Source organism: Pelodiscus sinensis, chromosome 4 (genome assembly GCF_052426305.1).
Source record: "Pelodiscus sinensis isolate ZL-2025 chromosome 4, ASM5242630v1, whole genome shotgun sequence".
Taxonomy (NCBI): Eukaryota; Metazoa; Chordata; order Testudines; family Trionychidae; genus Pelodiscus; species Pelodiscus sinensis.
In genome coordinates, this window is record NC_143055.1 from 52,281,787 (window position 1) to 52,295,309 (window position 13,523).

The 13,523-nt window shown below is 47.7% G+C and overlaps 2 protein-coding genes across 6 annotated transcripts in view; one reads left to right on the forward strand and one right to left on the reverse strand.

Moving 5' to 3' along the window:
* Nucleotides 1–13,523, forward strand: part of PAICS (phosphoribosylaminoimidazole carboxylase and phosphoribosylaminoimidazolesuccinocarboxamide synthase) — a 67,681-nt gene that overhangs the window by 49,277 nt on the left and 4,881 nt on the right. For all 5 annotated transcript variants that reach the window (XM_006113500.5, XM_089777872.1, XM_089777873.1 and 2 more), the window contains 3 exons: nt 7,582–7,760; nt 12,625–12,804; nt 12,911–13,024. In XM_006113500.5, coding sequence (XP_006113562.3) covers nt 7,582–7,760; nt 12,625–12,804; nt 12,911–13,024 — 473 coding nt within the window. The remainder of the gene's footprint in view (nt 1–7,581; nt 7,761–12,624; nt 12,805–12,910; nt 13,025–13,523) is intronic.
* Nucleotides 3,038–4,530, reverse strand: LOC149524513 (uncharacterized). Its single transcript, XM_089777877.1, has one exon. It carries the CDS (start codon nt 4,475–4,477, stop codon nt 3,038–3,040), a length of 1,440 nt encoding a protein of 479 aa, XP_089634003.1. The 5' UTR covers nt 4,478–4,530.

Genomic DNA, 13,523 nt, shown 5'->3' on the forward strand with positions numbered 1-13,523 from the left:
GGCCCCGTGGGTGCTCCACTCTAGGTGACTTCAGAGCAGTACATAGAGCAGAATCACAGCGCTCCGGAACCAAGGCTATTAGCACGGTTTAGTACTGCTGTAGCCACGGAGAAATCTGAAGCAAAGTGTTCTACTATAGCGTAATGTTTTATAAAAGTTTCATATGAAGACCATGTTGCTGCTCTACAAATGTCGCGAAGTGACACTCCACTGAGGAAGGCCGTAGTGGCAGCCACTGCCCTAGTTGAATGAGCTTTAGGGCGAGAGGGGAGAGGCTTCCCTCGCAGCGAATGGCACCTCGATATACATAAGACTATGAGCTTAGAAATGCGCTGAGACGTTAGAGGCTGTCCTTTCGAGTGGCCCGCTATCGCAACCAACAGACGGTCTGTTTTACTAAAGTCCCGTGTTCTGTCGATGTAGAACGCCAATGCCCTTCTCACGTGTAGAGTATGTAAGAGCGCTGCTTGGGTTGAGGTATGAGGTTTCGGAAAGAAGCACGGTAAGACCACCGGTTCATTTATGTGGAATTCAGAAGACACCTTCGGAATAAAAGCTGGGTGGGTCCTCAAGGTTACTGCTTCTTTCGAGAAAACTGTGTATGGCGGAGAGGCCATGAAGGCTGCTATCTCACTCACTCTGCGAGCTGAGGTGAGGGCTAGGAGAAAAACCAGTTTGAGCGTAAGTAAGTGTAGTGTTACTGTTGCTAAGGGCTCGAAAGGGGGACGAGTCAAAGTCTGTAGGACCAGGTCCAGATTCCATGCGGGGGGGGAGGTCTCCGCGGGGGATGGAGATTCGAGAGCCCCTTCAGAAATCTCTTCGTAGTGGGGTGAGCAAACAACGAACTATCACCAACCCTATGATGGAATGCATTAATTGCTGCCAGATGCACCCGTAGCGATGCAATTGTCAAACCGTTGTCATGAAGTTGCAAGAGATAGTCCAGTACGCAAGGTAAAGGGGCAGCACGCGAGTCCACTTTATTGTCTGCACACCAGGTTTGGAACTTTGCCCACTTAGCTGTGTAAGCAATACGAGTAGATTGTTTCCGGCTATGCATCAACACTTGCTTGACTCGTTGAGAGCAGGATTGCTCGGAGTCGGTAAACCAGTCAGCATCCACGCAGTGAGGTGTAGGATCTCCGGTCGTGGGTGACTGAGGAATCCGTTGTCCTGGGTCAACAGATTCGGAAGGGAAGGTAGAGGATATGGGACTCTCACTGACATCTGGTGAAGCGTTGAGAACCAAGGCTGGCGAGCCCATGCTGGCGCGAGAAGAATTACCCGAGCTTTGTCTACGTTGATCTTTTCGAGAACTCTGGGAATTAACACTACTGGTGGGAAAGCATACAGTAACGACGTCCCCCAATGGAGCAGGAAGGCGTCCCCCAGCGAATGACGTCCTATCCCAGCTCTTGAACAATAATTGGGACATTTCGAATTGAGTTCTGTCGCAAACAGGTCTATCGCTGGAAATCCCCACCGACCGAAGATGTGATTCAGTATGTCCGAGCGAATCTCCCACTCGTGGTCGTGTGGAAAGCGCCTGCTGAGAGAATCCGCTACTACATTGTCGGTACCCGGCAGGTAGGAAGCTGTTAGAACAGTGTTGTTGGTAATACACCAATTCCATAAACGGATGCTCTCCGTGCAAAGAGAACGGGATCGCGCCCCTCCTTGCTTGTTTATATAAAACATAGTCGCCATGTTGTCTGTTAAAATCCTTGTGGTTGTATTTCGAATGCGTGACTGAAAATGCCTGCACGCGTGTCGCACCGCTCTCAATTCTAGCACATTGATGTGCAAAAGCATTTCTCTTGTCGACCCCCGTCCCTGGACCGTGAGATTGCCCATGTGGGCTCCCCAGCCTGTGAGGGAGGCATCTGTCGTTATTTGTACAGTAGGTTGGGGACGATGAAATGGAACGCCCATGAGGAGATTGGTCGGGTTGACCCACCACTGGAGGGATTCCCGGACATACTGCGGCACCACTAGAGGTCTGTGGATACCGTGTTTCAACGGGATGTAGACCGTGGCTAACCAGTGTTGGAGGCAACGAAAACGTAACCTTGCGTTGGGCACGACGATGGTGGCAGCCGCCATGTGCCCCAACAGTTGCAAACAGACACGTGTGGGAATCGTTGGAGCGTGGACCACCGTGTGCACCAATTCCTTGATGATTGTAAAACGTTCCATCGGTAAATACGCGCGAGCCGTGGTTGAATCGAGGCGTGCACCTATGAACATGAGATTTTGGGATGGAACTAGTGTTGACTTCTTTAAATTTATGAGAAGACCCAGGGTAGCAAACTCGTCGGACACTGTCCGAACCATATGACACGTTTCCGTGTAGGTCGTGCCTTTTAGAAGGCAATCGTCCAGGTAGGGAAATATCGTCACCCCTAACCTGCGTAGGTGGGCCGCGACCACTGCTAGCATCTTGGTGAAGACCCTGGGGGCACATGCCAGGCCGAATGGAAGAACCCTGTACTGGTAATGATCGCTCCCCAGTTGGAACCGAAGGAAGCGTCTGTGTGCCACGTGAATCTCTACGTGGAAATAAGCGTCTTGCAAGTCGAGGACTGCAAACCAATCTTTTTCGTTCAACGACGGCAGAATGGTCGATAAAGCTACCATCTTGAAGCGCTGCTTTCGAAGGTGCCGGTTTAGTCTTCGAAGGTCCAGGATGGGCCTCCATCCTCCCGACTTCTTTGGTATGAGGAAATAACGGGAGTAAAAGCCTTTCCCCCAAAACTGCTTGGGAACTCTCTCTATCGCCCCGATGTTGAGCAAACGTTGCACTTCTTGCTCCAATAGATTCTCGTGAGAGGGGTCCCTGAAGAGGGACGGGGAGGGGGGAGTGGTAGGGGGAATAGAGAGAAAAGGAATGGGGAGGCCGGATTGAACTACCTCTAGCACCCATCTGTCTGTGGTGATCGTAGACCAATGGTGGTAAAAAGAGCGTAAACGATGGTGAAAAAGATGGTGCGATTCCGCATTGACTATGGAAGATTGGTTTGTATCCTCGACAAGCAAGTCAAATCTGTTGCTTGGTAGACTGTTGATTGCCCGAACGGTTCTGTTGTGGACTCTTGCGCTGGGGGCGCTGTCTAGGACGCTGGTTGTCGAAGGGCCGTGATTGTTGTCTAGGGAAATTGAAGTCATACCTCCGTTGGTATGGGAAATAACGCCTCCGTTTGAAGGAAGGTGTATACATCCCCAGTGTACGTAAAGTGGTGCGTGAGTCCTTTCCCGAATGGAGGACCTCATCAGTGTTTGCCGCAAAAAGTTTAAGTTTGTCAAAGGGCAAATCCTCAACCTTGCTCTGCCACTCCTTCGGTGCCCCTGCAGACAAAAGCCAAGATGATCTCCTCATGGCTATACCAGTGGCAGCGGCCCGAGCTGCTGTGTCAGCCACATCCATAGCGATCTGGAGCGCAGCGCTACACGATGTGTACCCTTCCTGCACTATCGCTTTCAGGAGTGGCTTCTTGGTGTCTGGGAGATGGTGCAATAAATCCGCTAGTTTGGAGTAATTATCAAAATTATGGTTTGATAGGTGGGCTGAGTAATTCGCAATGCGGAGTAAGAGTGTAGCTGACGAGTACACTTTCCTCCCAAATATATCCAATTTTTTATTGTCCTTGTCTGAAAGGGGATTTCTGTACTGTGGCGCCTTACTCCTACGTTGCGCTGCGTCCACTACTAGTGAATTGGGTTGGGGGTGATTAAATAAAAAGTCCAACCCCTTTGCTGGAACAAAATATTTTCTATCAGCCTTTTTACTTGTAGGTGCAATTGATGTTGGGGTTTGCCATATGTCGTCCGCTACTTCCATAATCGCCTCATCGATTGGTAGGGCTACTTTCGCACGTTGTTGAGGGCGTATATTCTTGAGAAGGCGATGTCTCTTAACAGGCACATCTGCTAATTGGATGTCTTGTGTGTCTGCCACTCGCTTGAAGAGGTCCTGGAAATGTTTCAGATCGTCCGGTGGGGAGATTTCAGCTGGGCAAATTGCTTCATCCGGGGAAGACGATGGGCAGTCCGCGGGGGAAGTTTCTGGTTTAGGGTCCTCCGTTTCTGATAGTTGACCCTCCTCTGGTTCGGATTGGTCTAATTGAATTGTTGAGCTTTTAGCTGGAGAAGGTGAGTGTAGTGATTGTGATTTGTGGTGTGAGTAGTCCGTTAACGGTGATTGGCAGATGTGAGAAGACCCTCTATGCGATAAAGGTGAACGATGACGGTAGAGGCGTTCGTCATACGATCTATGATATCGGTCACAGCCACGTTCAGAGCGTGACGGAGAGGGGTATCGAGAAGAACGTGCGCTATCATGCTGGATATAATAGACGCGGCAGGGGGAGCGCCTCCCCGATCCGTATCTCGAGAAACGGGAGGGCGATCGGGATCGTGAACGGGATCGATGTGCATCCAAATACACCGCATCCCTATAACCATGTCGACTGTACATCATCCGAGTGGGGGAAAAATAGTCGTGATAGCGACTCCGCCCTCTTGGTGAAGCAGGTGGGGAAAAAGACCTGTGTGATGGGTCTTTGATAATGATTTGCTATGTGCTGGAGTCTGATCTCTACCCCGAGGTATAGGGGAACCAGTCACTGATTGAGGTCGGGACGGTGCCGGAGAGGCCAGCTGCTGCTGATCTAACGCCGGTGTCAGCAGGACGCCCGGTGCCAGAGTTGACATAGGTGCCGAGCCTGAGACATTAGCATGTTCTGCCTCAGGTCTCGGTGCCGGGGAAGACGGTGCCGACGTCACCGCCGGAACAGGGGAGACAGGCGCCGATCCTCCGGGCGCCGTTGAAGCCGCTGAAGCCGGTGCCGGGACGCTGGTCAGTTGCGGTGCCGGCGCGCTTGTCAGTTTCAAGGCGCGGGAAACTGAAGCCGCTGCCGGCTTGCTCTTCAATTGCGGCTCCGCTCCCGGTGTTGGTGCTGAAGCCGCTCTGGCTCTAGATGATGAGGGCTCCTTTGTGCCGTTCCCCGGGAGTCGTGTGGACCCCCCGGGGGTCAATTTAGATGCCGCTGCCGGGGTTGAAGCTGTCACAGGGAGGGATCGCGCCCGGGGCGGCTTTGCCGCTTGGGAGTCAGTCGGTCCCGGAGAAGCCACTCTCCGCTTGTGCTGGGAGATTTTTGTGGCTGCTGGAGGGGTAGGATCAGGCTGCAATGCCTTGCCGAACATGAACATGCGGAGCTTCATCTCCCGCTCCCTCCGGGCTCTCGAAGTCAGTTTGCGGCAATGGGTGCACTTGTCGGGGACATGAGTGTCTCCCAGGCACCTAATACAACTATCATGGCCGTCAGCCGTTGGCATGGCTTCTCGGCAGGTCGAACATTTCTTGAACCCAGTTGATCCTGGCATTTTGAGTCAAGTTATGGAAAGATTGAAGCTGGTTTAACGCGCTGTAGTTAGTCAATTTCACAGCTGCGCTTAGCCGCAGCGCTTTAGAGTGAAAAACAGTTTTAAGAACCACTTTCTCTTTTTTTTTTTTTTTTTTTTTTTTTTAAACAAGGGAACAGGTAAAGCAAACAGGAACACAGCTAACCCTAAGAACTCTAACTATTTACAGGTAGACAACTATCTAAACATGAGTAGATAAGAGATCAGGGAGCTCCGACCGCGACCTGAGGCGGTTGAGAGGAACTGACGGTTGCCGGCTCGCGCGCGGCTGATCAAAGGCGCGAACGCTATCCTGGTGAATCACGCATGCGCGAGCCGGCGGGAGCACGGCTATGAAAAGTCTCCGAGCTGCGGCGCCGGGACGGGACCCGACACCTAGAGTGGAGCACCCACGGGGCCACTCGAAGAAGAACCTGGATTTATCAGTTAATCTTGTCAACTACATGCACTGCCCCCTCCTCCGCGCTGCCTTTGATTCAGAGGCAGAAGGGTGGAAGAGGAGCGAGTGAGAGACGGTGGACGTGAGGAGCTGGTTTAAAAGCCGGCTCCCAGCGAGCACCGCATCTACCTGTCCCCCCTCGCACTACCATTGCTGGTTCCTCTGATAGGCAGCAGCACAGAGGGTGAGGTATGAAGGCTAGAGCTGATATGCAGGGGGGTGCCGACTTCCAAGCTGACTCCCCACATGTGGTGGTTCTGTGGATTCACCTCCCTTTTCCCCTCCTACAGAAGCAGTGGGGAGGCGGGGCAGGCAGGAACCATCTTAAAAGCCAGTTCCCACTAGCTCCCCGATGCCGCCTGCCCCCTCGTCCCCACGATTTGCACTGCTGCCTCTATCAGAGGCAGGAGAATGTGCTGGCAGGGGCTCCCTGTGAGTGGGGCCAGGAGTGTTGTTAGCCCTGCCTGCGGGGACTGTCGAATAGTCATGTAACCACTACGATTTCATGGAATTACACGACTATTCAATTACACAATACCTAACATCTCTAGTATTCACCAAATGGGAAATCGACGCTGCTGCAATCAATCTTCCAAAGTTTGATTTAATGGGTCTAGTTAGGGCTCGCTAAACCGAACATAAAAGGTCCCCCCATCCCTCCCCATCAGCAGCAAAGAAACTGTCAAATTATTGCTTATGAAGATACATTCTGCACTCTCTGTAGCTTGCTTGTGAAATTCCTTTGTAGAAGAATGGCTCCTTTTTAAATCCATTAATGAGTGCCCAGGCAAGTTAAAATGTTCTCCTACAGGTTTCTGTGTATTACCATCTCTAATATCTGATTTGTTTTTCTTGGCCTAAACAAAGACTTGAACTGGCTGACATAGGAAAACTGATTTTATAATTACATTCAACACCCCATTGACATGAAAAGCTAAGTATGGAACACTTTCAGCCTGCTTCAGCCTCATTAGCACTTACAATTACAATTGACAGGACTACTTGTTTTTGAAGTTAGATTAACATAGCTACCCTTCTGAGACTTTCAAATGATGATGTAATAGTCAACACACTTTACATTGGGAATATCTGCAGAGCTAAATTCATAGCTTGCCACATAATATGAAAAATATTATGGTTGACTTCTAAAATTACTTAAACTGTATGCATGTTTCCCATCATGACATCTGCTTGCTGTTACTCTAGAAGAGAGATGAAAATGGGCAGGCATCCTCTAGGAGCAATGGCTTTGGTTATATATAGCAGTGGTTTTCAACCTGCTGAAACCTGGGGATCTGCAGATTTTATCTAGGATTTTCAAAAGGGTCCTCATCTCTGTTTGACATTTTTTAAAAGGTTGAACACCAGTGACATATAACATCAGGAAAATTGCAAAGTAGCTGGTTTTAAGCAAGTTCTGAAAGCACACTACAAACTAATTTATAAAGCTTTGTATAATGTACAGTATATTTTGTTGGATGGTACTGGAGGGAGAGAATGCTTTCTGAATTGAGACAATTTTGTTTGTCCTAATTTAGGTTTCAATGGGAAAGTGATCATCTTAAGTATATTGTAGCTACAGAACAAAACATGTAGAACTTTGAGAAAACAAACTTCTGATTAAACACTTCTCTTTGATCAGATGTACCCCATTCTGATCACAGTTCTCAGTTCACCCATAGAAGTGTACAGAGCAGTAAAACTGAATCTTTTATATTTAGGAATCAAAACTGCTTTTGTCAGGAAACATGGTGATACAGCCTTCATAGCAGCTCAGTGTGAAATGATTCCAATTGAATGGGTGTGTAGAAGAATTGCTACTGGTTCTTTCCTGAAAAGAAACCCTGGTGTCAAGGAAGGATATAAATTTTACCCACCCAAAATTGAGATGTTTTACAAGGTAAGTACAATGTGTAACTTGCTCGTAAACAAAAGAAGTTAATGTGTTTAATGGTAACTGTCTGCCTGAAATATGAATCTGGCTAATCTAGGGGTGGGCAAACTATGGGCTGCATCTGGCCCATTGTTTGGACCTCGAGGTTGGGAACTTGTCTTGCCATGCTCCCTGTGGCTCCTGGAAGCAGGGGTGGCCTGGAATTTTCTGCATGCTACCTTTGCCCCAACCGCCCCCTTAGCAGCTTCCATTGGCCAGTCACCATGGCCATTGGGAGCTGCAGAGGCAATGCCTGAATATGGACAGAGCACAGAGGCATGGAACCCCCACCTCTGCATGGGAGTCAAAAGGGAGATGGGCTGCTGCTTCTAGGAGTTGCTTTATGTCTGTGCTGCCTGGATTCTGCATCCCTGAGTCTTTCTCCAGTCCTGATCTCCCTCCTCTCCCCCTCGTGTCCTCCAAACCTTTGATCCCGGTTTGGTGTGCCAATCTGTGCCGCAAACCACTGAGCCTGATCCTAGAGCCAGCACCCCCAGCCGAAGCCTTCATTGCCTCCTGCACCCCAACTCCCAATTTTGTGAGCATTCATGGTCCTCCATACAATTTCCATATTGAGATGTGGCCTTTGGGCCAAAAAGTTTGCCCACCGTTGGGTAAATTGCTCCTATTGAAAAAATAATGAAACTGATTATACACAAAACAAGCAAAGGGGGAAAGAGATATATATCACTTTATAACAGCTATAAGTAAAACTCTTTTGACAAGTGGTATTTTAGGTTTACAAGTGTGCCATTAAACTGAAATGAAACTTTACTGATATATTTTAAGCAACTACTAATGACACCGTGTTTTGCAACATTGCAAAAATGTCTTTCATTACAAAAATATTTTCTTAGATCAGAGATTCTCCAACTAGTTCAGAAAGCTGTCTGGTTACATAATGCAATCCTCATTTCCAACATCTGAATCCCATTACAAAGCAACTAAAAATGTGTTAAGCACAATGTTTGTTAATCTTTGATGTAAACTATTGCTGTAATTGAAACAAGGGTGGGGGAGAGGCATTTGTAATCACAAATGGGGAGACAGCATGAGAGAGGAGGTGGTCCATGAGAGTCCGTAACATAGAATGTATGTTAATTGATTTTTTTTGTCGTCTTATCCTTTAGATCACTTAAGTTGTCTGTGTACTTTCACCATTAAACAAATAGAGTTCATATGTGATTTTTCATTCTTGTGTTGGCAGGGTTTGGGAGCATAGCGTAAGTGAGATGATGCAGGAAATAGGGATGTAAAATCCTGTTCAACTGCCCCAGGCAGAGGCTGCACCGGGTCGACATATGTTTTTGTTGACAAAACCTGATAGTATAGACATACCCTAAATATACAGAGAGTTTTGCCCTAGTTCTTAATGTGGCAAGATCATAGCGGTTAAGTATATATCATGTGAGCCATCCACTAACAGAGACTTAAATATCCTTCTAGAAAGATGTGGTGTCAGCATCACCCTTTCCTTGTGATAAGATAAGGATGTATCACTCCAGGAATAGGCTACCTAAGGGGGAGATCATACTAGGAGGGCAGGAAGTAGGAAAATAAACCTAGAATGAGAAACTTCTGGTTGGACTGGAAGTGGAAGGAGTGAGGAAAAAGAATGATTTGAAGAATGCTACATATTTCAGAGCATCAACATTTAATCTTTTTTACATTGGTTTATCCTTGTTCTTGCAAGACATTGCTGGTGAAGTCCTTCTGACACATATCGTGTGTAGTTTGGGTAAATTTGCCGGTACCCCAGAAATACAGAAGATCATGGTCTATATAGAGAGAGCATTTTTTACCATCTTAATGAATAACATGGAAAAATTGGAATATCTCTGGACAGCCGGTTTTCAGGTTTCCCTGCTGAAAGGAACAAAAGCAAATTGAATTTGTTTAGAGAGTATTGGTTTCACAGTATGCTTCCTTGTAATGCTAGAGTTCTGCAGGTTGGTAGCAACATGTTGTGGGGTGGGAGATGAGAGAAATGGAGCAGAGTGATCAGTCTTAATAAGTAACTGGTCTATTCAGGAATACTCAATAGCAGAGAGATGCCAAACCAAGTAGCTGCCTTAGCGCTGGATGGTGAATGGGTAGGGAAAACTTTTCTGGGGAACTATGATCTGCTTCCTTGCATGCTGACCACTTCAGAATGGTGCTGACCTCTTCCCTCTGAGGAGAGAGCATGGCTAAAACTGAAGGAATATCCTTGTGAAAATGGGAGACTTCTCCCTCTCTTCCCCCCGCTCTCCTCCTCCTCCTCCTCCTCCTCCTCCTCCTCCTCCACCACCACCTTGCCCTCCTTCTCTCAGTTGTAGGGAAACATGAGAAGGACCTGGTCAGTGACCACCCTAGTGCTTCAGCAATATAAAATAGAGTTCCCTTTTGAAAGATGATAATCATACATACAACCTTTTAATAGACAAGATGTATGCACTGCGTGATCTGGCAAAAATATACCGTAATTTAGCGAATATACCTCGCGGTTTTTTCTATTTGAGTAAAAAAAAAATCTTGTATACCCCACACATGAATATAACCCGTGGGGCATACAAGACTTTTCTGTGCTGGGGGTATATTTACGGGGGGGGATTAGCCACTCACCACCCCAGGTTCCAGCACAGCCGCCTGCCTCCGGGCAGGGGAGTGCTCATCCCACAGCTTCCTCCATAGCTGCAGAAAGGGGCGGGGGAGCAGGAACCACCAGCCTCCGGGTGGGGGAGCACTCACCGCCCAGTTCCTGTTCAGCCGCAGGAAGGGGCAGAGGGATGAGCACTCCCCCACCCCTTCCTGTGGCTGCGCAGAAACTGGGGGGCGAGCACTCCCCCACCCAGAGGCTGGCGGCTGTGCAGCCATAGGAAGAGGCAATGGAGAGCTCACCACTTGGTGAGTAAAAAAAATTCTGTATACCCCGCACCTGAGTATACCCCGCGCGGGGGGCGGGGTTTGTAAAAACGTATATAACCCATGGGTTATATTCGCTAAATTACAGTACTCGAAGATTGTTGCTTGCTTTCATACAGCAACTTCTGTCCACTTGGAGATTTTAAAAGTCTTTAAAAGTGAAATGACTACTTGACCTGTATTTAACATACGGGCTGCCAATAAATAAGCAGATTTTAAAATAACATTTAGCAACAGACTTGCATTGCAGCTTAGACCACCCTGGCCTGGCACCTTTGGGAACTGACCAGTCTCGAATGAAGGAGTTGGCCAGACCAGGGGAGGTCAGGGCTAGCTCCCGGCCCTGACCATTGAGCTGCTACATCCCTAGTCCAATTTTTCCCTTTAAGTGGGCCAGGCCTGGACCACCCAGGGAGTCCCCAGGCATATTGAACAAGAAATGTTGCCAGACCAGAGGTTCAATCTGTATTTAGTTAGCTACTAGCATTAAAAGTCCTCTTGGGATTTGTTAAAATTGAGCAGTCTGTAGCACTGTGGAAATAGATGTGTAGGCTAAGTGCTGGTTAGAGCTGAAAAGTGCACAGTGTTACAGCTTATTTTATTACTTTTATACTACCTACAATGGAGATAAATTAAATATAGAGCCTCCCCTTTATTAGTGTCTGGTAAAGTCTGAGTGATGTAACTAATTCTTTAGGACTTACTAGCATGTTTAGAAACATTTACTGAACTAGTTTTGTGGATTGACCTAAAAAGACTGAAAATTTTGTCTTAAACTTGCCTCTCTGATGCACCTTCCAGTCTTAGCCAATGTCTGCACTACCACAGAAAGTCAACCTAAGGTGCACAACTCCAGCTATGTCAATAATATAGTTGGAGTCAACATACCTTAGATCAGTGATTTCCAACCGTTTTTAAGCACAAGATCACTTTTTGAATTTAAGTGCCATCCAAGATCTACCTCAAACCCAAATACCCTTGCCCCACCTCCTTTGTGCCCCTTCCTCAAGGTCCCTGCTCACTCCATCCTTCCTCTCTCCCTTACTTTCACCAGGCTGGGGAAGCAGGTTGGGGTGCAGGCTCTGGTTTTGGATTAGGGATCTGGAGTGTGAGAGGGGCTCTGAACTGAGCCTGGGGCAGGCAGTTGGAATGCCAGAGGGGGTTCAAGGTGCAGGCTTGGGAGGGTGTTTGGATGCAGGGGTGCTTGGGGCTAGGGCTTGGGGTGTAGGAGGGCGTTCATGACTAGGGTTGGGTTTTGGGATGTGGTGACAGCACTGCTTACCTCAGGTGGCTCCTGGGTGGTGATGCAGTGGGGCTAAAGCAGGTTCACTCCTGCCCTGGCCCTGCACCACTCCCAAAAGCAACCAGCAAACTCCATCCCAAATCCTGCTGTGCCCCCTCTCTGCTCTGTGGACATAGGATACAAAGTGGGAGGGGCAGTACCTTGAAATCAGGGGCTCCTGAGGGGACAGCTCCAAGGCAGAGGGCAGGAGATGTGCAGCAGTCTGGGGGGTGGGAAGAGAAAGGGAGGACAACTGAAGTGCTGGGTTTGATAACCTCTTGGACAAACCTATTGGGATCATCTGTCAGAGGCTCCAAGATCTACCAGTACATCCCGATCTACTGGTTGGTCACCACTGCCTTAGACTGAGTTGCCGTGGAGTCTCTGCTGTGGGGGGAAGGAGGATTGACAAAATAAACTCATGTACTTACCTTACTCTTCTTCTGTGTGGGGGGGGGGGGAGGGATAAAGTACAGGGTTCGACCGCAAAGTGATCAGCAGTCAATTTGGTGGGTCTTGACTTGGTCCACTAAATTGACTGCCTATGTATCGATCTCAGAACCTTAATCCACACTGTAGAGGGTAATGTGCAAGTGAACTATACTTTTTGAAGTTATAGTAAAAGTCTTATTGTTGGATTTTCAGGATGATGCTGCAAATGATCCACAGTGGTCTGAGGAGCAACTAATTGAAGCCAAGTTCTGCTTTGCTGGACTTACTATTGGCCAAACTGAAGTAGATATTATGGCCCACTCTACACAGGCTATTTTTGAGATACTGGAAAAATCTTGGTTACCACAGAACTGCACTCTTGTAGACATGAAGGTATTAGAAAATATCTGTCTTGTAGATCATGGTTCTGAAAGTAGTGGAATAAGTTTTTGATGCTACTTTACAGCTCTTCAAAACTGCTCTCATTTAATTTTGCTAGATTGAGTTTGGTGTTAATATAACGACAAAAGAGATTGTCCTTGCTGATGTTATTGATAATGATTCTTGGAGACTGTGGCCATCAGGAGACAGAAGCCAGCAGAAAGACAAACAGGTAATATTACCATTTTGGGACTGAATTAGAGATAAAAACAAAACTATATCTCATTTTGTTGGGGGATGGAAGGTGGAAAACAGCATGTAAGCAGTCTGTGCTTATGCAAACTAGGCCACATAGACTTGGTCTGATCCTGTTAAAGTTAGTTGCAAAATTCCCATTGACTTAAATGGCAACAGAATCAAGTCCTTAAGGATTCCTGTATTGTTAACCGGAATTCCCACAATATTTTCTGGTGCAATGATAGAGCCCTCTGTACTGTTAAATCTGCAGTGCTCTCCAGAACTTCCAAGTTGCTCATTTTGGAGTATTTGGATTTGCTGGGGTCAAAGTTTCTGCTGTCTTAACTCAGTTTAACTGATAACCAACACTGATGTAATTGCTTAGCTGGAGCAGTAGCTCACTACAAGAGCACTGCTACCCCTGGGGATTACAGAGATCCTGCAGGGGATACAGCAGCTCACCTAGATATTTGCCTAGTTTCACAACAGGGTAT